At 33.4% G+C, this 16,111-nt stretch overlaps 1 protein-coding gene across 1 annotated transcript; it reads right to left on the reverse strand.

Annotated features, from left to right (window-relative positions):
• LOC138306172 (uncharacterized) lies at positions 1-15,957 on the reverse strand. Its single transcript, XM_069246563.1, has 12 exons — positions 15,735-15,957; positions 10,892-10,924; positions 10,373-10,478; positions 9,740-9,828; positions 8,918-9,008; positions 8,405-8,478; positions 5,687-6,005; positions 5,231-5,301; positions 4,273-4,357; positions 3,957-4,039; positions 3,266-3,356; positions 1-3,062 (listed from the first exon to the last, which is right to left on the reverse strand). The coding sequence occupies exons 1-12, from the start codon at positions 15,787-15,789 to the stop codon at positions 1,724-1,726; spliced, it is 2,436 nt and encodes an 811-aa protein (XP_069102664.1). The 5' UTR covers positions 15,790-15,957; the 3' UTR covers positions 1-1,723.
• Between the last annotated feature and the right edge of the window lie 154 nt (positions 15,958-16,111).

Raw genomic sequence — 16,111 nt, forward strand, 5'->3', positions numbered from 1 at the left:
TTATTCAGTTATTCTGTTTATTTAAGAAATGTATTATTATGATGGTGAATGAACATAAAAGATGAAAATGAAATTAGAACAATTCTGAAATAAAGATATTGGATACGGAAAAGCGCACTGTACAGCGTTGGATAACAAAGTAAATACTCACATCACGACTTATGTTGAGACGATTAAAAACGTAAGATATATGACTAAGTTAGATGGTAATTAACACCAACTTTAACGAATATGTGACCGATTTAGACATTGGTACGAACCTATATGTTACCAAGGTAACCGTGGTTAGATTACACCATATTGAACATCACTCTTTTGGCACTAGATTAACAATTATTGTCATAGAAACAAAAAGTAAATTAAGTGATTTTTTTTAAATTTACACATCATCAGATATAAGTTTATTGTAGGGTATAAACAATTCCTAGCTTATTCCATAATTCAAACGTGTGATCATATAGAAATGGTTTATAATGAATTTTGAATCGGTCTTAAAAACTCTCGGCAGTGGAACCAGGTGGATAGCACTGAATTACTGGCAGATATTAATAGTAACTAGTCATACACATTGATCAGACAAAAACATAAGTACAAGACAGAATTGCACGAATACCCAGCTAATTATAATAGAGAACAAAACACATATACAAAACGTATGGAATATGCATCATTTTGATAAATATATTGAGAAGAAATTACAAAAAGCGGGATGGGGGAAGGGAATCAAAATAGCACAGGGAAACATTATATGGTTAGGTATGAATGTCATACAAATGATCATTAATAATTTCATAATAATTTAATTAAATTGACAACTCCAGCAACACTAAAATGTTTAATGTTAAAAGTCCGAATTAGAAATGCCTTTAATTGGGTGACTGTTTAAGTCGTATTTTTTCAACAAACACCCTTTTTCCAGCATACGTTAAAGAAAAAAAAAATATTTTGTTTCTATGAAGGAAGTTTTACATAAATAATTTCAAACATTGATGCAAACGCTTTTAACATTATAATGGATCGGGTATGAATTAGCTATTTGAATTAGATTCAAAGGCAATCATTGCAAAGAAAGGATTTCAGTACATACATGAAAATGTCATTTTATAAATGGTATAATATCATTGCGCCCATTTGTGAAATTCCATATACATGTACATTTCTTTATATTTACTTTGTATGTGTAAGAGAAAATGAAACAATTAGCTATATATTGTCCTGATAATGTACCACCGTACATGTATTTCTAACGATACGTTAATTAAATGTAAAACAACATAAATATATTTATCCATTCATATTCTGAATAGTTCATCGTGATCAATGAGTTTAAACTATGAAATGTATTGAACGTCATATTTCTAAACTGACAAAGTCTGAAGAAAAAAAACGTGTTATATAGCGTAATATTGTCAATGGTGTGACTAAAATGAAATTGACGAAATGAAAAAACATATGATGCGTAATAGACTACTTGTGCATGTACTTTTTACAATATTACATTAGAAGAAAAATAAACGTGATATTGGAATCATACGAAATGAGATAAAATTGCGTAATTGCGTCTATCAGATGTGGTTTTGGCTAATTACACCGATAAAACATAACTGGAAGTAATTTAATCATTTTCTTACACAATGCTATACTAGTAGAGTCATCCATGGGGAACATGTACGATATTATTTGTAGAATAATTCATTTTTATGTTGAACATTTAACCGATAATTTAAGTCTTTGTAGTGGATGTCTCTTGCATTTGTCTTGGAATGGCAACAGCATTACCCCCTCCTAAAGTTTGAAATAAACTGAACAATTCGGTTGGAAACATAAGAGACTGAAATGTCACTCTTTTGGGTTGCGATTTAGTTGGCGCTTTCTTAACAGGTTCTGTTTTCTTCTCAGTTTTGCCCTTTTTGGGTCTGTCTAACTGCTTTCTAGATTTAGTACTGGCTAGCTCTTTTTTAGCTCCCTGTCTTTTCTTAACTAAGCCATGGGATTTCTGTGGTGTTTGTGAAACACTTTTTTCAACTAAGGGTTTCAAAGGTCGTTGCTTTGAAGAAACTACCGACGTCTGTTCCCGTAGGGCACCCGAAGATTGAGGGCTATTCATGGATGACTGTATAAGTGGGTCTACTGACCTACCGGAAGAGGATGGTCTTCGTGCATTTGGTGGATGAGCTCGTCGGATAGCTTTATCTAAATTTTGTATTAAAGAATCTATCACAGATTCAGCTTGTACATTGTCTCGTAGTGGCCTATTAGGGAGAGCTGGTTCTTGCACCTGACTAGGTAGGATGTTAGGTTGGCCTTGGACGATAGGTGATGAACCAGAAACTCCATGGTCGATTGCAGGAACAAGTTCTGTGCGTACAATAAGTAGATCGACAGGAGCTACGGGACGGACTCTCTGAGCTGTATCTATTGGGCTATTCAAAGGAAGAGATGGAATTTCTGACTGTCTTCTTGGTGGCGAGGAAAAACTCGTGGAAGACCCTCTACTATTCTGCACTGAAGGTTCATTACTGAGTGGAGGTGAATTATTTACAATTGGCAAACTGTCTGCAGATGACCGCGTCCTCGGACGATTCCTTCGTACGCCTTGAGTTTGTCCTGAAGATGCATCTGGCCTGGATGTCCTTCGGGTTTGAAGTAGAGTAGGTTGTATCGGATCAGAAGCGTCTGTGCTCCCCCTTATTTGATTATTTAATTGGGAAAGTAAATCCATAGGATTTTCTCGTCGGTTCCCTGGTGGTTGTTGAATCTGAGGTACAGATCCAATATTTGACAAATCAATACTTCCTATTTGTCCTTCTTGTCTACTTCCAGAAATCGGGGGCGATGAAGATCTTCCCGGAGATGTTTCGAAACCTGCAGTTTGAGTACCAATTATAATCTGGGCATCTCGTAATTGTCGTTCCCTTTCTGCCCTGGCCCTTCCAATCTCTTCCGCTGTAGCAATATGGCTTGCTCCCTGGTTGTATTTGTTCCAGTACCCTGGACATTTGGCATCCTCAAACGTGGCTTTGTGCATGTATCGTGGTCTGCATCCTCCGCAGTTGTCAACTCTGCAATTATAATGTTTATAAATACAAATAAACATTCAATATTTATAGAGATAATATGACTATATCTTATAATAGAACAACATTATGTTAACTATGCCAACATTTATTATATATTTCACAGCATTCTACTGGAGACGTTAGTTATTATCGAATACATTAAGCTTCTAAATATAGACAACTATTTAATAATGACAACTACTTACACACAGCTTACTGAAGAATTCTTGGGGCAGGTATCGAAGCGGCAAACCGTATAATTACATACATATCTAGAATCCTGTGGATTTGGACAAGCTGCAACGGAATACAAAAGATATATATGTAAGGGTGGTGGATGCTATCATAGCAGGGAGTATGTCAAACATTATGTGAATTTCACTCCATTAAAATGTTATACCATCTGTAGATCGGAATTATCCGAAAGCATTTTGAAATTATAATGTAAACTTTCCATATTATACCATAAATAGTCATAAATTATTGATTTACAAATATTATTTAGGTTACATAGGTTTATTTTCTTTTAAGCGTAGCGCAGCCTGGCGGAGAGCAGAGAACTAAGGGAAGGGAACCAGTCTATTATTTAGGTTACATAGGCGGTTTATTTTCTTTTAAGTATATTCTCTTTTTCACTCTTTTCCGTGAGTTTTAAACATCATCGAAATATTCATAAACGTATTGGCGTACACAGGAATAACATCATCGTTTATAATTACGAGTTATAAGAATCGTGGAATCGCAAAAAATATCCCTTATAGTAAACCACGAAATATATATATTTAATTAAAGCACTATACAGTATATAACCATATATGTGTGACATCTGAGTTTCAAGATTAAGGTTCAACTTAAAAGCACAAAAAACCCACTGTATATGTTGTTAAGCTTACTCACGATCTATTATGTTTTGTGCCACACAGGAAACTTTCTTGTTACTCAGCCAAAATGTTGATTTGCATTTTCCACATGCATCCATTCTGTTGAAAGAATATAACATGAATTATAACAAATAATATGACATCGCACGAAATATGAATTTTTATTTTTTAACCAATCAGATCTTTAAAGGCTTAACTAGCTAAGGATACAATCCAAACTTTTAGCAGTGCTAACCCCAATTAATTCGCAATTAAAAAAGTAATGACTTAGTAGACGTTATACTTTGATGCTGTATCTGTCCTCATTTTTTCCTAAATGAAAGTAGATTTACCTGCACTGTGCAGTTGGGTGGTTATGACAGTAGTTGTAAGCACAGGAATCACAGTTGAACCAATACTGCACTCCAGGTCTGCATTCTGAAATATCGAAGAAATACATCGTTACCAATTGTGAAATATAGTCGATATGAGTACACACAATCTCTCCCAGGATGCATTGCGGACCCCACAATTCCACCCCTGTAAACGGCCCAGCGAAACTTTTAAGATTCTAGAAAAAATGTATTTCGGACGCATACTATTTTTTAATACATTTTTTTTCTGTCAGTTCCCTTCTGTATAATATTCATGTAAACGACTGTTCTGACATTATGTAATTTGAACATTCAATATCAAACCAAGCAATAATGGATTCTTTTCTGGATACACTATATTTACTTTTAAGTAAATAGTCACGTTTTGCACACGACGTCCGCCATTTCAAAAACAATCAATGTGACGTCATATATAAAGGGGCGCAATGTATTAAACAATCGTCATGACGCAATATCATGTGACACGAGGTAAACAGACAGTCAGTTCGTGAGTCGTTGACAGAGGTAAATGTGGGGACCACAATGAACCCTGGGAGAGATTGATGAGTACAGTGTGGGTAACTGATTTATAAATACATCGCCAGTCAGTTCAAATCTTTAGCGGGATTAGACGTAGTTGATTATTGATGATAGAGTAGAGTAGTCTTTAGAGCATGCAATTAGTGTTTGACTGTGCATTATCCCTCTACTACTACAGTTTGTAGTTGTTTTGACTATTATACAAATATCGACCCGTTTTCAGGCGGATACAGCGGGTTATCAACCTGGTTAAGTAAGCAATATGACTGGGGAGAGTATATCACATTCGTTTTTTTCCATGTTGTAAGAAGGCAATGGTTTGCAGCTTCAGTCAACCAGAAACTAGTACAACACGTCCGAATATAATTTTAATTTTTAGTACAATTGTCTTACTCACTTTGGCCTCTGCAGTTTACTCTCAATTCTCCGACGAAGAATTCAGCGGTGCAACTACCACAGTTGTTTACTCTGAAAATGTAAAACACGCTTACTGTTATGTTCATCACACAAAAATGGAATCTAGAATTGGGATAGTACAATCCCAGCGTTGATGATACTAACTATAAATTATATCTTCGGCGAAAAGCAAACATTGGAATACACTACCCCAATGCAATCTAATAGCTTAAGATCTTCGAAGGCTTTTGTCATATAGTAGTCATCTCAACATCACTTGCAGTTGAAAATTAGATGGACAGTGAAAATGAAAGATTTTACAAGCAATACTGATAACCTGAGTAGCAAGTGGCAAATCATATCCTCGTCAAAAAATAAAAAAAGATGAAACTATTATTTTACATTTTTACGTATTGTACTGAATAAACAAACATTAAGCATGTATTTGATACATTACCTGCATTCTGCCTCTGGGTAATTTTCACAAGACATGCCAGTACACATATTAGGACAGTTTCGTGGCGACACACCACGTGGACAGATACTGGGTTCAGAAACATCCCCCGGTCCTGCCGATCGGAATGTATTGGATCCGGCGACAGATGCTGCGATTGCTGGTACGCTAGGTTCTCGCATCCGCCCAGCTGAAGCTTGCCGCCTCCCGGCTGCTGTGGATGATGAAGATGATGCTGAATTTCCTGTCATCACTGCTCCAGCTACCTCCGGATGGAAAAATGATAATCCAGTCAGATCATTCATTGAATCCATTGGAGTCACTAAAACAGACATGTGTATATATAGGACTATAATTCTATCCTGATTGTAACGATCATTTTTCATTGGCTTACAATAATATGTTTTCATCTCATTACGTCACAAATAGCGTCATCGTGTTTGTAACGACGTCGCGGATTGGCTGAGCAACGCCGCAATGATTTTATAGAAAAATAAACCTTATACAAAATACGAATTTCACTAGAAGAGATTGAATGATAAGGATTGACTGAATACGAATATAGACTGTACTCCCATTTTAAACCGTTTATCGGTATATTTAGAAGACAATCTAAATTTTGTGTAATATCTGCATAACACATTATAACATATTTACGGTATTTTTTAATTCTTACTTGTCTGTTTAATGATTGTCAATACGTGTACAATTTAATTAGTGCAAATCAATCAAATAATGAATGTTAAGAAATAGAGTTATTTTTTCAAGTTATTTTTTTTATTTTGATTAGTAATATTATCACAACCATGCCATCAAGTTTACTTTCGTTTTAGGAGTCTTAATATCGTTTTGAAACTTGTGTTTGTTAATTTCTGTGATATTTTCATTATCGTTGCTAGATTGTATGTATTGCTATGGTATTTTCATTATCATTGTTAGATTTTGTTTATTGCTGTGATATTTTCATTATCGTTGTTAAATCTTGTTAATTGATGTGGTATTTTCATTATCGTTGTGAAATTGTGTTTATTGCTGTGTTATTTTCATTATCATTGTGAAATTGTGTTTATTGCTGTGTTATTTTCATTAACATTGTCAGATTTTGTTAATTTCTGTTGTATTTTCATTATCATTATGAGAATTCGTTTATTGGTGTGGTATTTTCTTTTTGTTATAAGATTTGCATTCTTGTTGTGATATTTTGTTTATTGCTGTGGTATTTTCGTTATCATTGTGAGATTTTGTTTATTGCTTTGGTATTTTCGTTATTGCTGTGGTATTTTCGTTATTGCTGTGGTATTTTCGTTGTCGTTGAAAGATTTTGTTTATTGCTGTGGTCATTTCGTTGTCGTTGTAAAATTTTGTTTACTGTTGTGGTATTTTCGTTAAAGTGTGAGATGTTGTTTACTGCTGTTGTATTGTCGTTATCGCTGTGAAAATTTGTTTATTGTTGTGGTATGTGCGTTGTCGTTGTAATATTTTGTTTATTGCTGTGGTATTTCCATTGTTGCTGTGAAATTTTGTTTATTGCTTTGGTATTTTCATTATCGTTATAAGATTTGCATTCTTGTTTTGAGATTTTGTTTATTGCTGTGGTATTTTCATTGTCGTTGTAAGATTTTGTTTATTGCAGTGGTATTTTCGTTTTCGCAGTGAATTTTGTTTATTGCTGTAGTATTTTCATTATCATTGTGAGATTTTGTTTATTGCTGTGGTATTTTCGTTATCGCTGTGAGATTTCGTTTATTGCTGTGGTATTTTCATTATCATTGTAAGATTTTGTTTATTGCTGTGGTATTTTCATTATCACTGTAAGATTATGTTTATTGCTGTGGTATTTTCATTATCATTGTAAGATTTCGTTTATTGCTGTAGTATTTTCATTATCATTGTGAGATTATGTTTATTTCTGTGGTATTTAAATTATCATTGTGAGATTTTGTTTATTGCTGTGGTATTTTCAGTATCATTGTAAGATTTCGTTTAATGCTGTGGTATTTTCATTATCATTGTGAGATTTTGCTTATTTCTGTGGTATTTTCATTATCATTGTAAGATTTTGTTTATTGCTGTGGTATTTTCGTTATCGCAGTGAATTTTTGTTTATTGCTGTGGTATTTTCATTATCATTGTGAGATTTTGTTTATTGCTGTGGTATTTTCATTATCATCGTAAGATTTCGTTTATTGCTGTGGTATTTTCGTTATCGCTGTGAGATTTCGTTTATTGCTGTGGTATTTTCATTATCATTGTAAGATTTTGTTTATTGCTGTGGTATTTTCATTATCACTGTAAGATTATGTTTATTGCTGTGGTATTTTCATTATCATTGTAAGATTTCGTTTATTGCTGTGGTATTTTCATTATCATTGTGAGATTTTGTTTATTTCTGTGGTATTTTCATTATCATTGTAAGATTTTGTTTATTGCTGTGGTATTTTCAGTATCATTGTAAGATTTCGTTTATTGTTGTGGTATTTTCATTATCATTGTGAGATTTTGTTTATTTCTGTGGTATTTTCATTATCATTGTAAGATTTTGTTTATTGCTGTGGTATTTTCGTTATCGCAGTGAATTTTTGTTTATTGCTGTGGTATTTTCATTATCATTTCGAGATTTTGTTTATTGCTGTGGTATTTTCATTATCATTGTGAAATTTTGTTCATTTCTGTGGTATTTTTTCATTATAATTGTGATATTTGTTTCTATCAATAACTCACATGGTTGTGAAGGACACATCAACCACTGTCCATCTACAAAATATTCCGGTCGGCATTCTCCACATGTGTTGACTCTGAAATAAAATATTAGTATTAAACGAATATTTTATATCCTTTATATAAGAAACGTAAATATGAAATAAACATATAATTTATATAAAGATTGTGAACTCTGTGTTTCCTTTTCTATTAGTCTGACATTACCAGTATAAACAAAGTAAACATTCTACAAATCAAACAAAGTTCCAATGAGTCGTATTTATATGTAAATTTATAAATGATTGTTGGATAAAGCAAAGTCTTTATTATTTATATTCTATCAATTTTCTGTCTGCTTGGAATAATAAGAAATTGTTACATTGATGTGAAAGAGCTAAGATAACTAATATAGACGACTGTTGGTCCCTAGGTTATATTTTAATCTTTGGATTAAATATATATTGATTAGAACATATTGCAAATATTACTTCGGAGATGTTTATATTATTGTTTAAAAAGGAAAAGATATCTTACCGACAAGACACCCCATTGAATTGTGCATCTGGACATCCGGAGTTACAAAGATTGGTGGGACAATTTCTGAGCATGACATTTGGAGGGCAATCTGTCGATAAAACAGTATATATGTATAGGTATATATCCGCAAAGCAAAACAATACTTAGTTATTAGAGCAAATTTATACAATGATAGCTGTGTGTAAAGGAAGATTCAACCTTACGCATGTAAAATATAAATGGAAATTTTATTTGCGATGTTATTAATACTACTTCTTCACAAAGTTGTGTATTTCACATTAGTTGTATATCGATAACTGATATATGTAATCAACGTTGACATAATTTAATGACAGAAGTTGAATGCCAAATTTTTTTTTTTTAATTTCATTATATAACATCATTTTTAATTGTCTCTTTCAAAGAACTAGTGGTTTGTTTTATATATTGGAATTTGACTTTTGCCTGTTTCAACTGATCAGTTTCCGGTATTACGATTGGAAAGTATTCTTTAATATTTATATTATTCATATTTCAAACAAACTAATCTGATCCAAATTTTAATTCCGCATTTTAAAAGAACTGCATGTAGATTCGTACAGATGTAACGTATCTATTTGAAATCTTCAATAAATTCACAACAGTTATCAGGACGGTTCGATTTACTCTTTCATTCCTAAAATTTCATAACGGTCCAATCTATTCTCTGAATTAGAAGAACCCAAATTTATATTCAGTGGTGAATAGATTAAACATGTAATAAATTGCCTGCATTGCCATGTAAGTGTTCAAGCTGATTATCTATTTCTCCCTTGTTGAATTTGACTATGCTTATTTTACCTCTCGTAGCTGTGGTCCTCTCGCATTCGACGACTTGGTTCCCAACAAACCACCTCTTTACACACACATTGCAGTTGTTCTTCACCCGTCTACAATTTACAATTTCAACAACTTGTATTAAAGAAAGTAAATAAAGATATTGAACAACAGAAATGACAAATATAAGTCCTTTAGGCAACACAAAGTACATAGATATATAGATAAGAAATTTAACATTTTAGTATAAACACAACATATTTATTACATATAAAAACTTTTAAAACTGTCATATTTCAGTTATTAGGTATAGAATATTGATAAAATGGGGTTTGATCTTACAAATTATATCTAGAATTAATAAGACTTCGAAAGCATTCAGTATATAATCTATTTTAGACCAACACAACCCTAATTAGTGTTCTGTTTTTTTCATGGGTAAATGGATACTATAGTCTCGCGTATTATTACATATCGACTATGCGGTTCAGTTTTTTTTGCGATCATGGCTATCTCATCCCTTGTGAAAGATTTTGGCCATCAACCCTCGGCAAGCCTCGGGTGGATCGGTCAAAATCTTTAACTCGGGTTGGGATATCCCTGTCCACTTGCCAAACTCATGTAAAACTCTATTAATTCAATGAAGGGCCTCCTTACCTGCACACGGGTGTGCCTAGGCTGGATACACATGTCCCTGGATTTGCGCCACAGTGTTTCATATAACAAGTTTTTAATCGTTTCCGCCAGTTTGATGATACACAACCTATAAAATGATAATGATAAAATAATTCATGGGGTAAGGTACTACATATAACATCTCTAAAATAACAACAGTCTTCGTAAACAGAAGGTGGAACCAGATCGGTATTGGCTTCAATACTGTTCAAACATGAAATAGACGTCTTATAAATATTGCGATATACCAACAAAATGAAAAGGACTATGCATAAGTGCACTAGTTATTGTTATCACATTGTCATATTCATTTTAGTTTTGTTCTTGTAATGTACACTGTACATGTCTCCATGAAATAAAACAGGTATAAAGTTCATTTGAACAGGAATTGAGCCAGCAATATGTACTGATACGATATTTTTTGCAATTTTCAAAGCACTACGTGCACATCGTTATTATCAATATTTTCAATTGAAAGAAGACAAATCATATTGAACATACCTGTGCTGTTTACTGTTTGGGAAAATACACAATCTGAAAAAACAAGCAAAATTTATACTTAAACGGAAGCTATGTTTCATATATCTGCTTAAGAATGCATTTGTGAGGTAATTTTGATTTTTTTGCGCAATTGTTATATACATGAAAAAAATGAAATGTAACCAATTTCAATATGCATTCTTGTATTTAGATATTTTTAAGTATCGCATATGTAAATGAGTCATTCTGACCTACTTTATATGATCATAGTTTAGTCAATGTTTCACTGAAAACTGTGGATAACATGCCCATAGTAAGGTCAGGAATATAGTCAATATAAGGAGTAGTTTGACAACGAAAAAACGAAAAAAATGTTGCAACCATGGTTACCAGAGTGTTCTCGAAGCGATATGTTTATGAAAATGCAGTCACATATTTGTGAAGCAATTATGGAGGACACTTGGATGAATGTAGACGATTTTAGACTTCTGAACACAAGCCAATGTCACGATTGGATTCAACAGTTCAAAAGCATTTTATCGTTTGCATTACAGGTTCGTTAGAATGAAATTGCAAAACACTCACAAAACATTCAACTAAATAAACCTGTACGATACATAAAAAATGATAGGAAACGTGTTTTACTTAGATGTGAGATGTGAATAAAAAAAATATTTTATTACGAGTCTTTTTTCTAATACACTGTTAAGGGTATGTATTTGATTCAGCAGATACTTCCGGAAGATACTTCACTGTACAATAAACTATTAGTTATATCTTTGGCGAAGGTCTGGCTGGGGATTGGCATCTATACCGCAGCAGCTATCAACATATATTTATCAGTGTGTATTATATAGATGTCTTACCTATTGTTTTGCCTGAGGCTGATATAATAAACACATGGTTTCTGTGACTTTGTATAGACATAGACCAATGAAAAGTAGTTTTGCTAATGCGTCATGGAAGCAATAAAATGGGACACATGCGTCAACAATGATTCATGGTATTTAAACAATAATCTATTTACTTTATGTAAATATGTATCATGTTTCAATGGCAATTATTACCCACAGGAAGACAAAATACATTAGATATTTTATATACGTAATGTATCAAATGTCGCGGTCAACAACATATGGGAGCTGATGTTTCGTATATATTATCGAAACCAATTCATATAACTTGTGACACTTATCAATAAATTGCCCTTCGCAAACTAATGTAATTTGCATATTATACAACTATTGGGAAATAGTGAACGACACTTATAGATCATTGCATAACAAAGCATAATTATGATATACATATTATGATGAGTTAATGACGTTCTTTAGCGTTGAGTTAAAATAAAGTACCTATACTGTGTTCACCGCAAAACATATTTTTTACGTTCATTTAAATGAAAATATAGAAGAATGAAGCATTTACCATAGAATGAAAACTTAAAGGTAATCCATGTCACTGCTTATCTTCTATCATATTTCCAGATTATAAATTCACAAGGCAAATGCAAATTCAAAATATCTAAAAATGATATCACAGTAACTGTGTGTTTGGAGCGAATTCTTTGGAACGTTGATTTCCCCAAAGCATTTGTAAAAATACAACAGAATAACACAAGCAGGAAGGAATGACAACTAAGTTGTTCAAACGAAAGAGTGGGAACTCATCTATACTATTATCAAAATTATGAATTGCTTAGCGAAGTAAAATTCAAAATAGATAGTGTTAAACGAAGACACGTATCCGGGTTTTTTTTTATATATATGAATTTCCATTAAAATAGACTTGCAAATGTTATGGTGAAAAGAATTCAAAAAGATAATATACATGCACATTATCATTAAATTTATATTGCTATATGATAGGGTTTTGATTCAATGCGTCTAATCGGCTGTTGGAAATAAATAATACGTTGTTGCTACTGTCGATCATGAATATTCCAAATATATTTTTATCTTTTTTTTTGGTTTTCATTTGTTTAACGTCCTATTAGCAGCCAAGGCTATGTAAAGACGTGCCAGGATTGTTGGCAGAAGAAAGTCGGAGTACCCGGGATAAAACCACCGGTCCAGCGGTCAGTACCTGGAAACTGCTTCGCATGGGATTCGAACTCGCGATCCAGAGATGGAGGGCTTGTGGTGATATGTCGAGACATTTTAACCAATCAGCCACCGCGGCCCAATTCCCAATATCAAGATATCACTTATGGAGTATACTTATATAAGCTGTGGCGCAAACTCATGTAATTTAGGTGATGTGATTACAATAAAAACGTATTTCCTCTGATTAGCCTTAAAGTAATATGTGTCGTAACTGGGCAGACATTTTGACAGCCTATTTTTTCTTCAGTAATCTATTAGAAATCATAAGGTTTGATGAAGAAAGTAGTGAAATCATTCAAATGGCTTCAGATGCCTTACAAACATTACTGTGAAATTGGTGATTTAGTGTCTTATGTAGGCGGCAACATACCTGCATAAATAACTTCATAATTACTAATAACACTGAGAAAATGTGAAAAGAAATTTTAGACGACAAGTTGGCTTCATGGCCTGACCTTATGTACTAATTTCACTTCAATTTTCCGAAATTGCATATTACAGAGTTTTCTGCACTTGCGGGTAGGTATTGATTGTGACATCATGTGTTTGCGAGCGTAACGTCATACGTTTCGGAGAAAACGACGTAAATTACGCTCACAAAATAATGACGTAACAATCGATACCTATTCGCAAGGGAGCTAAATCTGTAATATACAAAGACGGAATAGATGTAAATATAATGATTTATGGCTGTACTGCAAAAAATTGTATTGAGTTATTATCTATACTCGTCAACTTACAATGTACAATCTATGCATTGAAAGTTTGGTAATTCTCAAAATGTTGGTAACCTTGGGTGATGAATAACATCGAAAGCTCTTCTTGATTCGTGAGTATGACAAATGTTTCACATGTAACATAACCTTGTTACAAGGATCCAGTATACGTTAATATATAGACGACGATGTCATGTGTTTTAATGCCTATTTATGGGAAAATTGTAATTATAACAAGTTGTCAGATGGTGTAGGTTATATGTAGGAGTAGAAACACCTGTGTGACGCAAGATTAATTAATACAATTAACACAGATAAGGGCATATGAGTGCACCAGAGTGAAACAGTCATGAACGATTGCTGTTGATCCCGTAGAAGGGGGGGATATTTACAAATAAAACTGAATATTTATGTAGAAAATATTGTTTTAGTCTCACTAAATGCAAGGGTATTTTAAAAGCGTGTCTGTTTTTGGTGGCAGATAAAGTCGTAGTACCCGAAGAAAATACAACGATCTTCTGCCGGTACCCGGGAACTATCTGAAGTAGGGATTGGACACAAAGCACCCTACCACTTGTGGGACATTGTGGTCCTTACGATAAAACGATATACATATACGAAATAGCAACAGGTATCAGTACAAAAATGATCAAACCAAATCAATCATAACATGTAAACAAATACAAAGGACAGGAATTTAAATTATCAAAAAGATTTAAAAGCGTAAGCACAATCTGTTAAATCAAGTCACAACATCATATTGCTTGCCGCGTCAATTTGGAAAACTAAAACGGTAATAACGGAAAAAATATTGACGCGCGGGAGTGATCAAAAAGTTCAATTTGGATTAAAATCAGATATAGTCCTCAGAGAAGAGTTCGGTATTTGCTGTGGTTATTGGAATAATATGATGTATTCATGTAAGAGTAATTTATGCAAATAAATAGCATAGCGCAACAAAAACATAATAGCATACTCAAAAACGTGTATGGTTGTATGGTTTAACTATAATTTGCAACATTTAGAAAATATATCGATTTGAGAACCAAAAGAGCTAACGATTTGAATGTATTTGTATACGACTTGCTTCGTGTATTGCTCATTTTCTATATATTTGAAGATGAAATAACATATTTAGCCATTCGATAATGCTAAGTTATTGTGAACAAAAAATCATGGATTACACGAAGAATTAAATATGAGACAAAAAGGTTATAACAACAGTGTGGCAAATAATAGGCGAGAACATTTCACAATATTGTCCAAGTTACCAATCAGTAGTTACCGTTGGTTTTCTACAAAGTACTCCAACTTTAGAAATCCCTTGCAAAATCTTGCCTTACCATTAGATTACCGTAGCTGCTAAAGTGTTTTTGAAACGACATCGTCCCTTGTCTACTTAATATTTGGAGGGTTTTAATTTCTCTCAATTCGGGAATCAACACAAATTCCCCAAATTTAACATATCGCGTTTTTTATCAGTGTCGTTATCGCATCAATATTTTGTCTAACCGATCGTGAATGGGACAACATGTCAAGCATGATATGCAAGATGTAAAATCAGTTAATACGAAACAAGATACTGCAAACGTACTAATCTTAGTGGTAGTTTTACATTGAAGCGCGACATCTTGTAAACGAGTATTTCTGCTAGCAAACCATCGAAATGTGCTAATTTATACCACTATTAAGAAATAATTATTTAACGTTTCTTTCATATCCGCTAAAACATGACAGCAAAAAGATAAGTACGTCAACAGTGATTGGTATATTGTGACAGTGGAAATGTTACTTATGTAACTGGTACTGGTGATCATGTGATTCACAATACAGCAATGTCCTTGGTATACTAGTTATTACAAACCACCATCGTATTCACGTTAAACCACGCCGAGGAACTTTCATGTGAAGAAATTTTCTCTGGAGGTTTGTGTTGTACATTCACCTGTTGATGTTGTTTGATATGTCAAAACTAATATGCTTAATGTATTGTGTATATTAGTGTATATTATCAATTGTTTATAGGGATAAAAATTAACTTACCTGTAATTATTGTTAGAAAAATGCCTATAAAAACGGTACGTAATTTTGTGTCCATAATGTCACAAAAACTAAAACGAAGTCTGCACTACTTTTGTTGACGAAATCTTTGTGATAACTGTCTCCATGTGCTCCCACACTGCTATATATAACGTTCTGTTTTGTCCCGGCTTCGTCAAACCACACGATATACTGGTCTATACGTGCATGCTCTGACGTACAGTAACAACATTACAGCATGATGATTAATTACAGAGGCCGCACAGGTAAGCACAGGTGAGCCAATGGATAAAACGCTTCCTTAAGAGATATGAGGACTGTGATTGATCACGCGCACGGCCTACGTCACAAGACTATCACCTTGGAACACCAAGTAACAC

This window comes from Argopecten irradians, chromosome 13 (assembly GCF_041381155.1).
Source record: "Argopecten irradians isolate NY chromosome 13, Ai_NY, whole genome shotgun sequence".
Taxonomy (NCBI): Eukaryota; Metazoa; Mollusca; class Bivalvia; order Pectinida; family Pectinidae; genus Argopecten; species Argopecten irradians.

What these genes read in the sequence shown, in the direction of transcription:
- LOC138306172 (XM_069246563.1), bottom strand. Translation starts at nt 15,789, where the DNA reads ATGGACACAAAATTACGTACCGTTTTTATAGGCATTTTTCTAACAATA. An exon ending in TTTTCTAACAATAATTACAG is followed by an intron (nt 10,925 to 15,734) that starts GTAAGTTAATTT and finishes TTGTTTTTTCAG; the next exon opens with ATTGTGTATTTTCCCAAACA. An exon ending in CACCCAACTGCACAGTGCAG is followed by an intron (nt 4,040 to 4,272) that starts GTAAATCTACTT and finishes TTCTTTCAACAG; the next exon opens with AATGGATGCATGTGGAAAAT.